Source organism: Amphiura filiformis, chromosome 2, assembly GCF_039555335.1.
Source record: "Amphiura filiformis chromosome 2, Afil_fr2py, whole genome shotgun sequence".
NCBI classification, from domain to species: domain Eukaryota; kingdom Metazoa; phylum Echinodermata; class Ophiuroidea; order Amphilepidida; family Amphiuridae; genus Amphiura; species Amphiura filiformis.
The window spans coordinates 23,966,665-23,981,045 of NC_092629.1; the positions used below are offsets into that span (position 1 = coordinate 23,966,665).

Here is a 14,381-nt window from a genome sequence, read left to right on the forward strand (position 1 = left end):
TCTCCTGAGACTTTGCCACAATGGCCGCACGAAGCCTGGATCTCGGCTACAAACAGAATGGCTGAGGTCCATAAACTCGCCTGTTACCAGGAAACTTGCGAAACATAGACTGGTTAGTGCAGGTTTTCGCGCAAGACGACCAATATAAAGCCAATACTTCTGCAAAGACACCGGCATGCGCGCTTACTTTGATCACAGAGACATAGGAATTTTACAGTAGGCCACTGGCGTAATGTGATCTTCACTGACGAGGCCCGGTTCCTCCTCTACAGACAAGATGGCAGATTCAAGGTCTGGAGACAGGTTGGTCAAGCCCTGCTTGAATATTTTATCCTGACTAGACTCCAGGAGATGGTAGTGGAATCACAGTATGGGGAGCATGCTAGAAGGACACATGAACCAGGAACCAATACCTGCATGTTCTTGATACAGTTATGCTTCCGTCTGCAAGAAGAGACTTCGGGAACAATTTCGTGATCCAAGATGACAGCACCACGGCGGACAGAGCCCTACACACGAAAGAATTCCTTGAAAATGAGAATGTAGCACACCTAGACTGGTCAGCTTTGAGCCCGGATATGAACCCTATACAGAACTCATGGGCAGAAGTATCCCGCAGGTTAGGTAACATGGACAACCAACCAATCACCCTGCAGGAACTTAGATACGCCCTCATTACTTGCTGGCGAGATATTCCACAAGGAACCTTGGAAAACCTGGTCTGGGGAATGTCACGTCGCGTATATAACCGTGAGCTGGCAAGGGGTAGACACACCAAATATTACGTTGTGTTTTCTCAAGCAAGAGTCTTATCTGAACATGTCATAGTGAGAGTTTAAATTTTTGTTTAAACAATAAAGTTTGCTAGTGTTTTTAAACTCATTTTGTGATACAAAGAGACCACCAAAAAGTGTTGCGATTGTGTGATCCTTCTATTGTAATGCGCTTCCTCAGGTAATTCTTTGATTAATTGACAAACTGTGTGATATAAACATCAAAGGACATTTGTATCTTTTAATTAAATTCAACTTAGCACTACTCCAGAACAATAAACCTGTTCCTAATTTGATTGAAAACTGCATTTGATACAACAATAAAAATATTCCAAACTTTTGTCCATGACTGTATTACTAATTAGTGACATGTACGTAGTACAACAAAATATTAACCTCAGGTAACTTTTCTTGCTCTGGACTGAGCTCCGTCCAGAGTAAAGAACAATGGGTTCCAGCACAGGTCCAGCACCGGCCCTGAGAAACTAACTCTAGAAATTGGTACATATAACAAAAGAAACTTAAGCCTGAGTCAGGCACCTCAGGAACTAGCAGGAGTATTCCAGAGATACTCAGTGACATAACTGTCAACAGCTGTACATTCATCAGCCCACTTCCTCCGCCTACTTTCCCACCCACTTTTTGCTTCACTTGTTCCACAATAGGCACTTATTGATTAGGCAAACAGTTAAACCAATATGTATCTCCATAGTCCATGGTACTCAGGAAAGTTGACTTTACTGCATGCAGCATTCATGGTACACCACTACTCAAGTTAATATTTTTTAACTGTTTCAAGTTTTTTTTTTTGTTTTTTTCAAGTTGATATAATTTAACCATGATTCCAAGTTCATATTTTTTACCTGTTTCAATTTGAATTTTTTACCGGTTCATGTTGATTACATGTTTTCAGGTCATATTTTTACATGTTTCAAGTTGATCATTTGTAATTGTTGATATTTAATTACCTATTCCAAGAAAATATTTGCCAACTTTTTTGCCCGGACTTGGCATACTATTCCTGATGATATTTTTTGTTCATTTTATTTTTCATTATTATTCAATCATACAGGACAAAAAATTTAAGAGCCACAATCATTTGAAGACGAGCTTATATCATGTGTTACTATCATAGGCTTTCATTTATTAAGTCGATCATGTTGTTATTTTCATGCCTACATGAAATTTACGAAAAATGAATTTGGAAGGCGAAACACACCAGCTTGGGTCACTAGCTTAGAAATTAAAATCTCACAAAACATTTATGAAAAAGCAAGTATGAGAAAAAATTATTTTGAAATTATGTTAAACATCAATTCAATTCAGAAACATACTTTTGGAAATACAAACTGGTTATATAAAATCCCTGATAAAATCAATATAAAACCTTAAACCTGACCCACAACTTGAATACAATTATAAGGTTTCTTACAGGTATATGCAAATTGCAATGGGTTTGCCAGTAAACTCAGCATGGGTCAATGATGTTTATATGTAATCAGACATGGTACACAATAAGCCTACAAAGATGACCACTTAAGTTTGCTTCCCTTTTGATCAATTAAATCAATTATAATATTGGAACCATGTACATGTGCTTGGAATTTACATGAAACACATACTTGTACATAATTATACAAACTGGGGAAAAACTCATTTCAAAATAGCCTGAGAGCATGTGTATTCAATTTATATGTTTGTTTTTTTTTTTTTGTAAATGACCCTAACAATGACAAAAATCTGTACATTAAGCACAATAATTTTTTTTTAATTCTGAAAATTTGCAAAATCGGCATTCATTTTGTAACTAAATGACAAAATATAGTAGACGATCAATACATAATTTTAATACAACTTTATTTTCGTAACTTATAGCAATTTGGACAAAAAAGAGAGCTTTTCAAAATTGACTAAAATTTGAATCGACTTTTCCCTTGAAGCACACAGATATTGATCACAGCGGAGTGAGCATTCATCTGTTAGGCTGAATATCGAATCTGTAACAAGAGGTAGCAGAAATAACCATGAAGGATGAAATATTTGTCACTTTTGAAACTGGGCCATTAATTATAAATGAAATGAGTACAGCTGCTTAGCAATGCTTAGTGGAATAAAATCGCATTGTGTCGATTAGGCCGAGTAAAAAAAGAAACATCTTTAGAAAAAAGGTTGTAAGTGGTTGCCAATTTTCCAGGAGCCTTTGTAGTGTCTTCCCAAGAGAGATCCATCTAGAAAATATTGAACAATCATTCAAAATTTGCAATCAAATTTGGCAATACCAAAGTACCATTCCATCAAAGTAATAAATCAATACAGAAAGATGCTTCCTTTACGAGTTATCACTCATTGAAAATGCTACTTTGCTATACTTTACATGAAAGCGGCCATCTTAAAGTCGTCATATTTCCTTAATTATATAACTGTTCAAGCTGATGTTTAGATATGTGATGCACAGTTAAAAATTGATTATTAAAAGATTTGGTGACCTCAGGCGACCTTTGACCTTGTATGTGACCTTTGACCTCACAAAATTGGATCAAAGATGAAGAGGAAACAAATTGGTACCATATATTTCTTGAAATGTTGGTGTTCCTTCCTTCTAATGTTGTTAGAAGCATGCTTTGTTAAAACTTTCCAGTTCAGAAAATCATTGATCATCATCATCATCATTGATCATCATCATCATCATCATTGATCATCATCATCATCATCATCATCATCATCATCATCATCATCATCATAGTATCAGTTGGCTGCTGTAGGCCTAACACCTGTAGGCCTAACACCTTGTTTAAAAAAAATGAAATTAACAGTTTAATGCCAATGTCAGTTAGATGACTCTGTACTGGATATGTATAGCTGTTGTCTATGTGCATGGTTAAAGAAAAATATTAATGTGCCACTGTGTGCACCATGTAAAAGTAACGAGAAAACCAAAGTCGGAAAGCATCTTGCAGGCTTATTCTTTTGCACAAATAGACCTAAATAGCTAACTAGATACCTCCAGAAGACATAGCATGTGTAGCAGTTATAATAGATGAAGATGCTTAATAAACAAGGCGGTTCTCGAACCACGAGTCTCGCCTGCTTTTGCGACCGCCTGCTTTTTCAATTACTTCTGCTAGCGGTAAATGAATTTGGCGGTTATCGGCTGGGCACGATTATCTGGCTGATGGTGACTGTACCCACCAAGTGTCATGCCCATGCAACAGTTTTTACTAATTTGACCTCAGATGACCCCTGGTGACCCTGAAATGACCTTCCAAAAATTTGGCTCTAAATGTTGACTGGACCCACCAATTTTCATGCCTATCCGACAGTTTTTACTAATTTGACCTCAGATGACCCCTGATGACCCTGAAATGACCTTCCAAAAATTTGGCTTCAAATGTTGACTGTACCCACCAAGTTTCATGTCCATATGACAGTTTTTACTAATTTGACCTCAGATGACCCCTGGTGACCCCAAAATGACCTTCCAAAAATTTGGCTTCAAATGTTGACTGCACCCACCAAGTTTCATGCCCATCCGACAGTTTTTACTAATTTGACCTCATCGTGCGAAAATCGGAAGTAAAAGGAAGTTGGAAACCATCTTGTAGGCGTATTCTTTTGCACATTGTTAACTAAATACCTTCAGAAGACATAGCATGTGTGTAGCAGTCAGATAGTTAATAACAAATATTAGTGTGCATGAAAAATCTGCAAGTCGGAAGAAAATTTGTTTTAATGTGCATGCATCATGCGAAAGCCCGGTGCGAAAGTCGGAGATAAACGAAGTCAGAAATTATCTTGTAGGCAGATTCTTTTGCACTAATAGAGCTAAATAGTTAAAACTAAATGCCTTCAGAAGACATAGCATGTGTAGCAGTTAGATAGTTAATAAAAAACATTAATGTGCATGAAAAGTCAGGAGAAAATTATTTCATCAAAAATTTTTTTTTTTTAATGTGCATGCATAGCCTAGCGGTAGGCGAAACCGTGTAGGCTCATTAAAGACAAAATTGAGCATCGTGAAAATAGTTACATATGGCTTCATCTTTGTCAATGCTGCTATTTTCCTCGATTTAGGCACATTTTTCATTTCAAAAATACTCAATGACAATTTATAGGCCTAATTCACTCCAGAAATTTATGAACAATTTTTATTTTTTATACTTGCGCTGGAATCACTGAATAAGCCATTAACAAAATTCGTAAACTATGTTCAACAAGACATGCATGCCCGGCCAGGGCATTGTAAATGTAAATCGCGGTGTCACCGTTCCTGCTCCGTCATATCCGTAGACTCCGGTGCAACAAACAATAGATACACCCAAAATGAGCCCAATTTTCCGGAGTGTGCTCATTCATTGCATGCTTTAACATTAACGGAGCTCCGTCACCGGCAGAAGCAATATTCAAAAGAATGCGCCCACTTCGGAGCCCAAATCTGACGGAGTCCGGAGAGATGACGGAGGCTTGACGGAGTTTGACGGAGTCGTTCAATACATTATACTGTAGGCCCTATGGACCATCACGGCGTCTGTCTAGGATGACGTAGCTAGCCCAGCAAGCCGAAATGAATATTATCTTAATTTTATAGATCATGCATATACCAGTATGTCTTGCTATTTCTTGTTAATACGTTCATTTTCACTTCTTTATTTTTATTTTTTTGTTGTGCGCTCCGTCTGTTGGACGGGTACCGCTGTTATAAAAGCGTATGTTCAAATAAATAAAATAAATAATAGTATAATTTATTGTAAGGTGACGGAAAAAAACCCTTTCAAGTACGGTCGGTCGTTCTGGTTTATTTTGTTTGTTTTTGTTTTTTCTGGAGGCTAAATTTCCTGTAAAATTTCACCAAAATCTGAACAATTTTTAAGCCTATTTTTTAACAATGTTCCGCGATTATAATAACAATAACAATAATAATAATAATAATAATAATATTAATAATTATAATAATAAATAATAAATAAATAATTATTATAATAATAACAGTAGGTCTACATTATTTTTAGATCAGAGAAATATTAAAATACGTAGTACCAACGTGTCATGCATGTGTCTCTGACCTTATTGATTAAGTGATGAAGGTGGTCTTTGGGAAATTACGTAATCAATCAATAGCTCTTTTGTACTGACTCTGTCAATGTCAATTAGGCCTATGTCATTTGGGGGACAGTCACACCGTCCAAGAACTACCTAAGTGTTTGGCAGCTGGGTTGGTTGTGCAACGAAAAAAAGAAGGCTGACAACGAAGCCGATGACATCAGCAATGGGTCTGCAAACATCCAACCAAAAGATGACCGGTTGTACCCCAACTCGCGGATTACCAGGAAAGAATCAGTGGCTGTAATAATAAATGCCCAGGAATAAATGTTATCCATCATCTAACAATCAACCAAGAGATCATTATAGACATTCTGTGGAGTAGATTGTGGACACTGTCTCGAATTATATTAAACGTCGAGCATCTAGCATGTCTAGAGTCCAGATAGAAATTCTGCAAATTCCAAGCGGTATGTTTAGCCTATTTTTTAGATCTTTTGTTTAATGTAGGCCCTATGCCTATATCATTTAGCTCGTGCTCCGAACAGGTATATGAGACATGCTCCAAATGCTCTTGTTTTATAGTCAGGCCGGTTGAAATATAGCCATCGAGATGTTAAAAACATTTTAATTAGCGCATTCTTAAATGTATCATGCGTGCATGATTAGGTAAAGGCCCCTGTTATCATTTATAATATTATTTATTTATTCATATATATAATATATATCGCTTCTCTGAAAGTTACATGATATTAGTGGACGTGGATAGTACTATTTATAGGCCTATATCTTGCTCGCGGTTTTTATGTTTGTCTTCCATTAATTATATAGTCTATATCACCCAAAATAACAAACCTATTAAAGCCGTGTAGCCATATTGATCAAATAAGGCATATATACTACATTTTAACATTTATTTGAACGGGGCTTTAACTTTGTCAATACTGCTCCGTCATATCCGTAGACTCCGGTGCAACAAACAATAGATGCACCCAAAATGAGCCAAATTTTCCGGAGTGTGCTCATTCATTGCATGCTTTAACATTAACGGAGCTCCGTCACCGGCAGAAGCAATATTCAAAAGAATGCGCCCACTTCGGAGCCCAAATCTGACGGAGTCCGGAGAGATGACGGAGGCTTGACGGAGTTTGACGGAGGTTGACTGAATCGGGCAAAACATTATACTCTAGGCCTATTATTATTAGACCCTCTCGGCCTCTGTCTCTGCACATTGTAGCTAGCCCGGTCAGCTGATATTAATTATTGTAATTTTTATTATAAATCATCCATCTAGGGGCCTACTAAAAGTTACATAGTCGAGTCATAGCCAAGTTCCCCATCATCATTTGGCCGGGATGCTCCTATAAATTAATTAGAGAATAAACGATAGGAATTTTTATTTTGCCTATCCTCTACCGTGTGATAGACGACAGGCAGGTCCAATATTTTGAGTAGTGGATGCCGGCGCAGCCGGTATCCACTACGATAAAAATTGGACCTGCCTGTCGTCTATCATAGGTAGAGGATAGGCAAAAAAAAATTCCTATCGTTTATTCTCATTCTTATCAGTTAAATATTATTTTAATAATTGTAAACAAATTTTTTAAGCAAAAACTAAGTTACCGTCATAAAAACTCCCCTCATTATAAAATGAACGAAACTTGTTTACAACTTCACGTATTCTGTTGCGCGTATTGCTAGCGAGTTCGCGTATTCCGCACTAGTCTACGCACCCAGCGCGATGCATACGCGCACCTCTACACGCGTGTTACGCATTATCAAGATGCATGATGACGTGGGGTCGTCTACGGCCTGATAGACGGCACTCGAAATCATGCGATTGTCCAATCAGAAATGTGTCTACGAACTAGACCACTCCCACTGACTAAGAATTGATTTTGATCCTGCATCCTTTTGTACATGGTGTTGGTATAGTGCATTGTCGTATAGAGTTATTTTTTGTACACAACAGTGGTGTTACTATTGTTTTACTAAATGAAGCATGTTTATGCTTTTATCTTTCTTTGTCCTTTATTAATTAGTAATTAGGGGATTTAATAAATATTATTAATTGCTTCAGCGACCCTGAGGTAAACAGACAAACAAAAACAAGGGTCAAAATCCTTCAATTTCTGTGAAAATTCAACAAAAAGTACCCAAATCCCTACATTTTGTATCTCCCTGTGTTATAGACAAATTTTATACGTCACATTTAAAGACATTTAAAATGACTTATAAATTGCCTTATGCTGTAATGGGGTTACATTTTGTATTGTGTGAGCTTTAAATGCCTTTTGCTTCCAGGCTTGTTTCTGGGACCTGGTGAGGCGTATTGAGGTGTTACTTGGTATGGTGGTGGTAAGGGGTTGCCCTCAGACTCGATTCGATTTTTGGCGCAAAATATGCAAATTAGGTAGCTAATTTGCATATTTTACTTAAAAATTGTTTTTGAGGTTTTTTGCCATTTCTCGGAGCTGGTGAGGCGTATAGCGACGTAACTTGATGTGGGTTGTGGTAGGGGTTAGTCGTAAGATCTGATACAATATTTGTTGCAAAATATGTAAATTAGCCACCTCATTTGCATATTTTATCATGTGTAAAAATAGTTTCGGTCATTTTTCGGAACTAGTGAGGCGTATACAGATGTACCTTGGTTGGGTGATGATAGTTAGGAGCAATCTAAAGATTTGATGCAATTTTTGTCGCAAAATATGCAAATAAGCCACCTCATTTGCATATTCTTTATTTTTTTAAACTCTTTTTGCCATTTTTCGGAACTGGTGAGGCTTATAGAGATGTAACTTGGTGGGGTGGTGGTAAGGGGCAGTCTTATTGACATTTCCTTAAATGCTACTGTCTGACGGCGAAGCTCTGTCCAATTTTTTCAGGAAAGCTTTATTTTAAAAATCTCTATCCCGTGATGCAGTTCATATGTATGCAAGTGGCCCAGTTTCCAAGTTACGAGCCTTTAAAGTTGGTGCTTATACTTCCTTTTCATGCATTTTGAAAAATCCTCATGTATGGAGTTGAGTTCTTACTGACGGCTCCTTAAATTGGGCTGTCAGACGGCGGAGCTCTGTCCAATTTTTTTCAGGAAAGCTTTATTTTGAAAAGCTCTATCTCATGATGTACTTCTTATGTATACAGGTGGCCCAGTTTTCAAGTTATGAGCCTTTAAACATGTTAAAGTTGGCGTTTTCACTTCGGGTTTCACTTCAACCTTTTCATGCATTTTATGGACTTCGTTCCTATTGACATTTCCTTAAATGGTACTGTCTGGCGGTGAAGCTCTGTCCAATTTTTTCAGGAAAGTTTTATTTTAAAAATCTCTATCCCATGATGCAGTTCATATGTACGCAAGTGGCCCAGTTTCCAAGTTACAAGCCTTTAAAGTTGGTGCTTATACTTCCGTTTCATGTATTTTGAAAAATCCTCCATATGGACTTAGTCCTTATTGACGGCTCCTTAAATGGGGCTGTCAGACGGCGGAGCTCTGTCCAATTTTTTCAGGAAAGCTTTATTTTGAAAAGCTCTATCTCATGATGTAGTTCTTATGTACGCAGGTGGCTCAGTTCATGATGCAGTCATGGTCCATGGCAAAGGCGATTCGACCTTTGTGGCATTAAACCCAGTTAACAGGAAATTAATCCAGTAAATCGATTCAGTAAAGCAAATAAGCTCATGCATTCGATCACTAACGGCAACCAGCTTCGGTCGATTACCCCAGCTGCAGCGTGTGTAAACTCTAATTTGCATAGAGGCTGTACGTGAAATTATTGATTGGCTCCAAACAAAGGATTTGAACCGGTGCACGTAATCATGGCGCAGTGCAGTCCATTCAATCAAATGTTGTCATCAACCTATTTGATCGCAGTGCATTGTTATGTGTGTGAGACGAACTGTCGCGGTTGATTGCAATCAAACAAACGATGTCTTATGTATTACTTTGTTCCGTGATGAAAATCGTGATGTTTTATTTAATCACTCTCGAAAAATGTATTTCTTTTGTAGGCCTATTACTTTGTTTTGTGATGAAAATCGTGATGTTTTATTTCATCACGCTTTAAAACAAACGATTTCTCATGTATTACTTTGTTTCGTGATGACAATTTTGATGTTTTATTTCATCACTCACGAAAAATTGATTTCTTATGTATTACTTTGTTTTGGGATGAAAATTGTGATGTTTTATTTCATCATCACGCTCTAAAACAAACGATTTCTTATGCATTATATTTGTTTTGTGATGAAAATCGTGATGTTTTATTTCATCACGCTCTAAACAATAATTATAGTTACATGCATTTCAAGAAAAAATCTTATTAAAACGGTAGGCCCTATGTTGTTTAGAAAAAATGTAGAAAGTGATGATGATGATGATGTCGATGATGATGATGATGATGATGATGATGATGATGTCTCCAAAAGTGTCCCGGTTTGTTTTTCTTGCCCTAAATCGTGCGTATCTATTAATAAGGCACTTCAATAATCAATAATCAGTCCCGTGACGGCCTCCACTAACTAGCTACTAACTTGGGTTTATGGGCGCTGATATTTCATGTTCACTGTCACTTATTTATCAGAAAAGTGCGACCCTTTGTCAATCACCTACAGTACCCAATTTCGGCATACTATATAAGAAACTCATCATGATGATTGCCAGAGAATAGTTAAGATGTAGCTTGTACCTTTTTTGTGGCATCCTTCAGAAGTGAGCGGTCCGATACCAATATTTTCGGTCAAATCTCCATTCAATTAACACGGGGAGTTGGCTAGCTATGCCTTGCCCTCACTCATATTTTACAAAAGTGCGACTATTTCTGAACATCTAACCTAGCTGTAATTTTAGGTCATGTTAGAGAAATATATTTGCTAGAAGTTTGGAGAATAGCTAACATATTGGCTGGTTATTTTTCACACAGTGATGTTAACTAGGCAAGTGCCCATTCTTGCAACGTACATCATTTGTAGGGGTCACGCGTCAATGGTGAGAGCACTGTGTATTGTGTATAGGAAAACGGACAGTAACTGCAGTATGTTTCAAGTTATGAGCCTTTAAACATGTTGCCGTTTTCACTTCGGGTTTCACTTCAACTGTTTCATGCATTTAATGTACTTCGTTCCTATTGAAATTTCCTTATCCATATCCGGGGATCCATATGGAGATGAACTTTAGCTCTTACCGACGGCTCCTTAAATGGCGCTGTCAGACGGCAGAGCTCTGTCCAATTATTTAAGATTAATTACCATTTATATTATTTTATATCATATCATATCATATCATATTATATTCATTTCAATTCATTAGTTAAAAAAATTATCATAGCAGTATAAAGAAAAATGAAATGCAACAATTTCACAATAATTAATACACATACAAAAAAAACAACATTTAAGTACATCAAAGTCATTAAGATTAATGTATACAGTACTATAATAAGCTTTTGTTACTATATTCCATACACTAAAATCAACAATACATGCTAAAAAAAACACTAATTGTTAAGAATTCCCATTAAAAGCCTATCCCACAATTTGCCACAATTTGAGTTATAAATAGTTGATGCTTTTGAACAACAATGTTACCAATGTAAATGATGCATGCACTTGAAGATCATTCTCCTTATGCATGTGAAGATCATTATCGCTAGAAAGCTCATTCATCATGAAAGACCTGATATGAAAGTCTCATGAACACTACCACACAGCAGTAATATACATTGCTGGGTTAAAGCAGAGAAAATGAGGAAGCAACCACACAACCTTTTATTGATTATAACTGTAAAATGGTACTTGAAACCAGTGATTGACAGCATGTGTTGGTGAGTTTATTGTTAAGCATTTAATGATTGACATTTTGGAGGCTCAGGTGTTTACCAGAGCTCAGGTAGGACTCCGGACTGAGTATGCCTGAGTTTTTCTATTGAAATAATGCCGCTTTTGCTGGAAACCTGAGTTTCCTGAGGATACCGGTGTGGCCAGCGCTGGATGGACTCCGGAATTGGTCTGGAAATTGGAACAAGAGCTAAATTATTTTTGCTAGATATAGTGAATCTGTTTTCTATATTTTGTCCATCATTTTAATCATTTTGGAGGCCATTTTGAAAAAATTCGATCCATCCATATTTTGCAGAGGTTGATTTTGGTAGACTTTTAGTATGTTAATAAGGGTACCTAATAGAAATGTTTTCCGCAAAAAAATCCATGTTGCTATTTTTTTTACCTTTTCAGCTGATTTTACTGGCCTATTTCTAAACTTTTGCGAATAATTTCGAAAACAACAAAAATCAAAATAATGTAATCAATTTGTTAGATCTTTCGATAGAGTGTCGATACATGGCCGATCCTTATAACTTACTAAATATCAATTAACTATTTAATATTTGCATGTAATGTATTATTGACCAACAACATTTTGCCATTATTTTCTTATTAATTAAAATTAGTAATTAAAAGTTTGTGTTTATGGGGCTAATTTTCAATTTTACACTAGGGGGTTAAGGGTGTTCAAATTCTCTTTTGTGGTGGTGTTCAACTCCCCTAACTCACTACACCCCCTTCCCTCCCCTCCCCACGCGAAAGGTCACACTGGATCCACCGATCAAACCAATTTGGCTACGGCACCTTACCTGATTTTTGTACAATTCCTTGCGACAGGAAGATTTCGTTGTATGCAATACGTTTGAAGATTTGTCGCGGCAAACCACCACATAATAAAACCAAAAATAGATAATATACAAAATAGCTTCATATACGCTTCCATTATTATAATCCTGGTTGTTATTTGTAACCGTAAAAACGTTGTCAAACTTTTTTAAATCAAAACTGAATAGTGAACAAAAACAACGGCAAGAAACACGTTCTTTTCAAATAGTAATCAAGTTCCAACTGACAAGTGAATGATTTAAACAGCTGCATGCACTGTACACTATGGACCACAATGGCCTCATTCCAGTGGCATAGTTCAATAACCTCAATTAAACAATCATAGTGCAAAATGTGGCCTCAAATTGCAGAGTATGAGTTTTTGTACTCAAATTTTCAAAGGTCATTCGATGAATGTACAACTGTATTTGGGTTAAAGAACTGTGCCTTGATAGATGAGCATGCTGTGGATCCTAGTGGTAATATATAGTTTTAAATAGCAGGTGTCAGTAAAGCTAAGTGCTGTAGTTTTCATGCCTCCATGCACTCAGAACGCTAGTCAGTCACTGACTATTGGTATACAAGACCGCTCAATTAGGCACTGGAAACGATCGTATTCCGTGTTGAAATGAGCAAAATATTTAGTTACAACTTCTTAAAAGGACATTTCGTGATCCACAGATTTTTTATACCACTGGAAACCTCTGACTACAAAACATTCCTTGCAGATTAATTCGTTCAGCGAAAATAGCATGAAATTTGAATAATTACCTTCACACCAGAACGAAATTACAACACATTGTCTATGGAGCAATGTAATTCACATAATCATGCATAACTCTCAAACGCAAAATCGGAATCAACTTAAATTTGGGAAATAAGCTTTCAAGTTTCGTGGATATCTACTGAAGAAAATGCTAGGATCACGAAATACTTCTTTAATTAATATCCTCAGTCAAATGAAAAGCAATTATTTTCATTTCTTCGGTAAATGTCAGAAAAAAATGCTTGGTACCGGTACTGAATGCTTTTTTCAAAACTTGGTGTCCAAATTTAGGCTTCTAGTGTGAGATTTTCGACTTTCACACCCCTCAACTTGCCCCATGAGCTTTCTGAGATCATTCTTTTAGCTTCTCAAAGTAAGATGGTTCGCTATGAAGGATTATCCTAACGCGCATCATCGGTGGGTGGGGGGGCTATACGCTGGCGAAGTTACGTAATTAATCGGATTAATTACCACAGCAATAGGTGAAAACAATTTTGAACATATCGCGCTTCACTACAAGCAGGTTACACTCATCACGTGTTTGTTTTAAATTTTCGGGCGTTTTTCCCAAATTTGATATTTTTGGTGATATTTCAAAAAAGCGACATGCCAAAGACAACTCTTTGGGCACATAGTTTGTTATTGTCATTGCAGATCTTTTCCACATACCTACGTTATACCATTCGCTTTGGTGATTTACTATTATTACATATTTTGAGACTGCAATTTGGCGTTTTCAATGCGTTTTCAGCTTATCGTGAAATTAACGCGAATATCTAGTCACGCTCATTTTAGAATTTTTACCTGATCGTCTTCTTTTGCAGGCAACAGAATGCAGATTGGCTCGCGATAGATGTCGTATTCCTCTTTGTGGGTCACTTGATGATAAAATTACTTTGAAATCCTTGTAACAACATGCAAATGTTCGCCTGGACCTGTTTTTGGAACAGCTATAGACTTCAGCGCCGTACCAAATCTCGTAAAAAGCGCACGACGGACGAGTGTGTTTTATGTTTCCCGCACGAAAGCTTGCGTCTACATCTATACTGTTCTTCTTTGACCACCTTTGACCATTCTTTGTATATTAAATGCTGTGTTATATGACCTTGATATGTACGCTTGATTGGGTACTGTATAGCATCCACTTTATTGAGTTGTTT

At 36.9% G+C, this 14,381-nt stretch overlaps 1 protein-coding gene across 1 annotated transcript in view; it reads right to left on the reverse strand.

Moving 5' to 3' along the window:
• The window catches only part of LOC140146007 (alpha-N-acetylgalactosaminide alpha-2,6-sialyltransferase 2-like), a 33,389-nt gene extending 20,744 nt beyond the window's left edge, over window positions 1-12,645 (reverse strand). The window contains exon 1 of the mRNA XM_072167746.1: window positions 12,440-12,645. Within this exon, the coding sequence (XP_072023847.1) occupies window positions 12,440-12,573 (134 nt within the window). The 5' untranslated portion in view covers window positions 12,574-12,645. The remainder of the gene's footprint in view (window positions 1-12,439) is intronic.
• Between the last annotated feature and the right edge of the window lie 1,736 nt (window positions 12,646-14,381).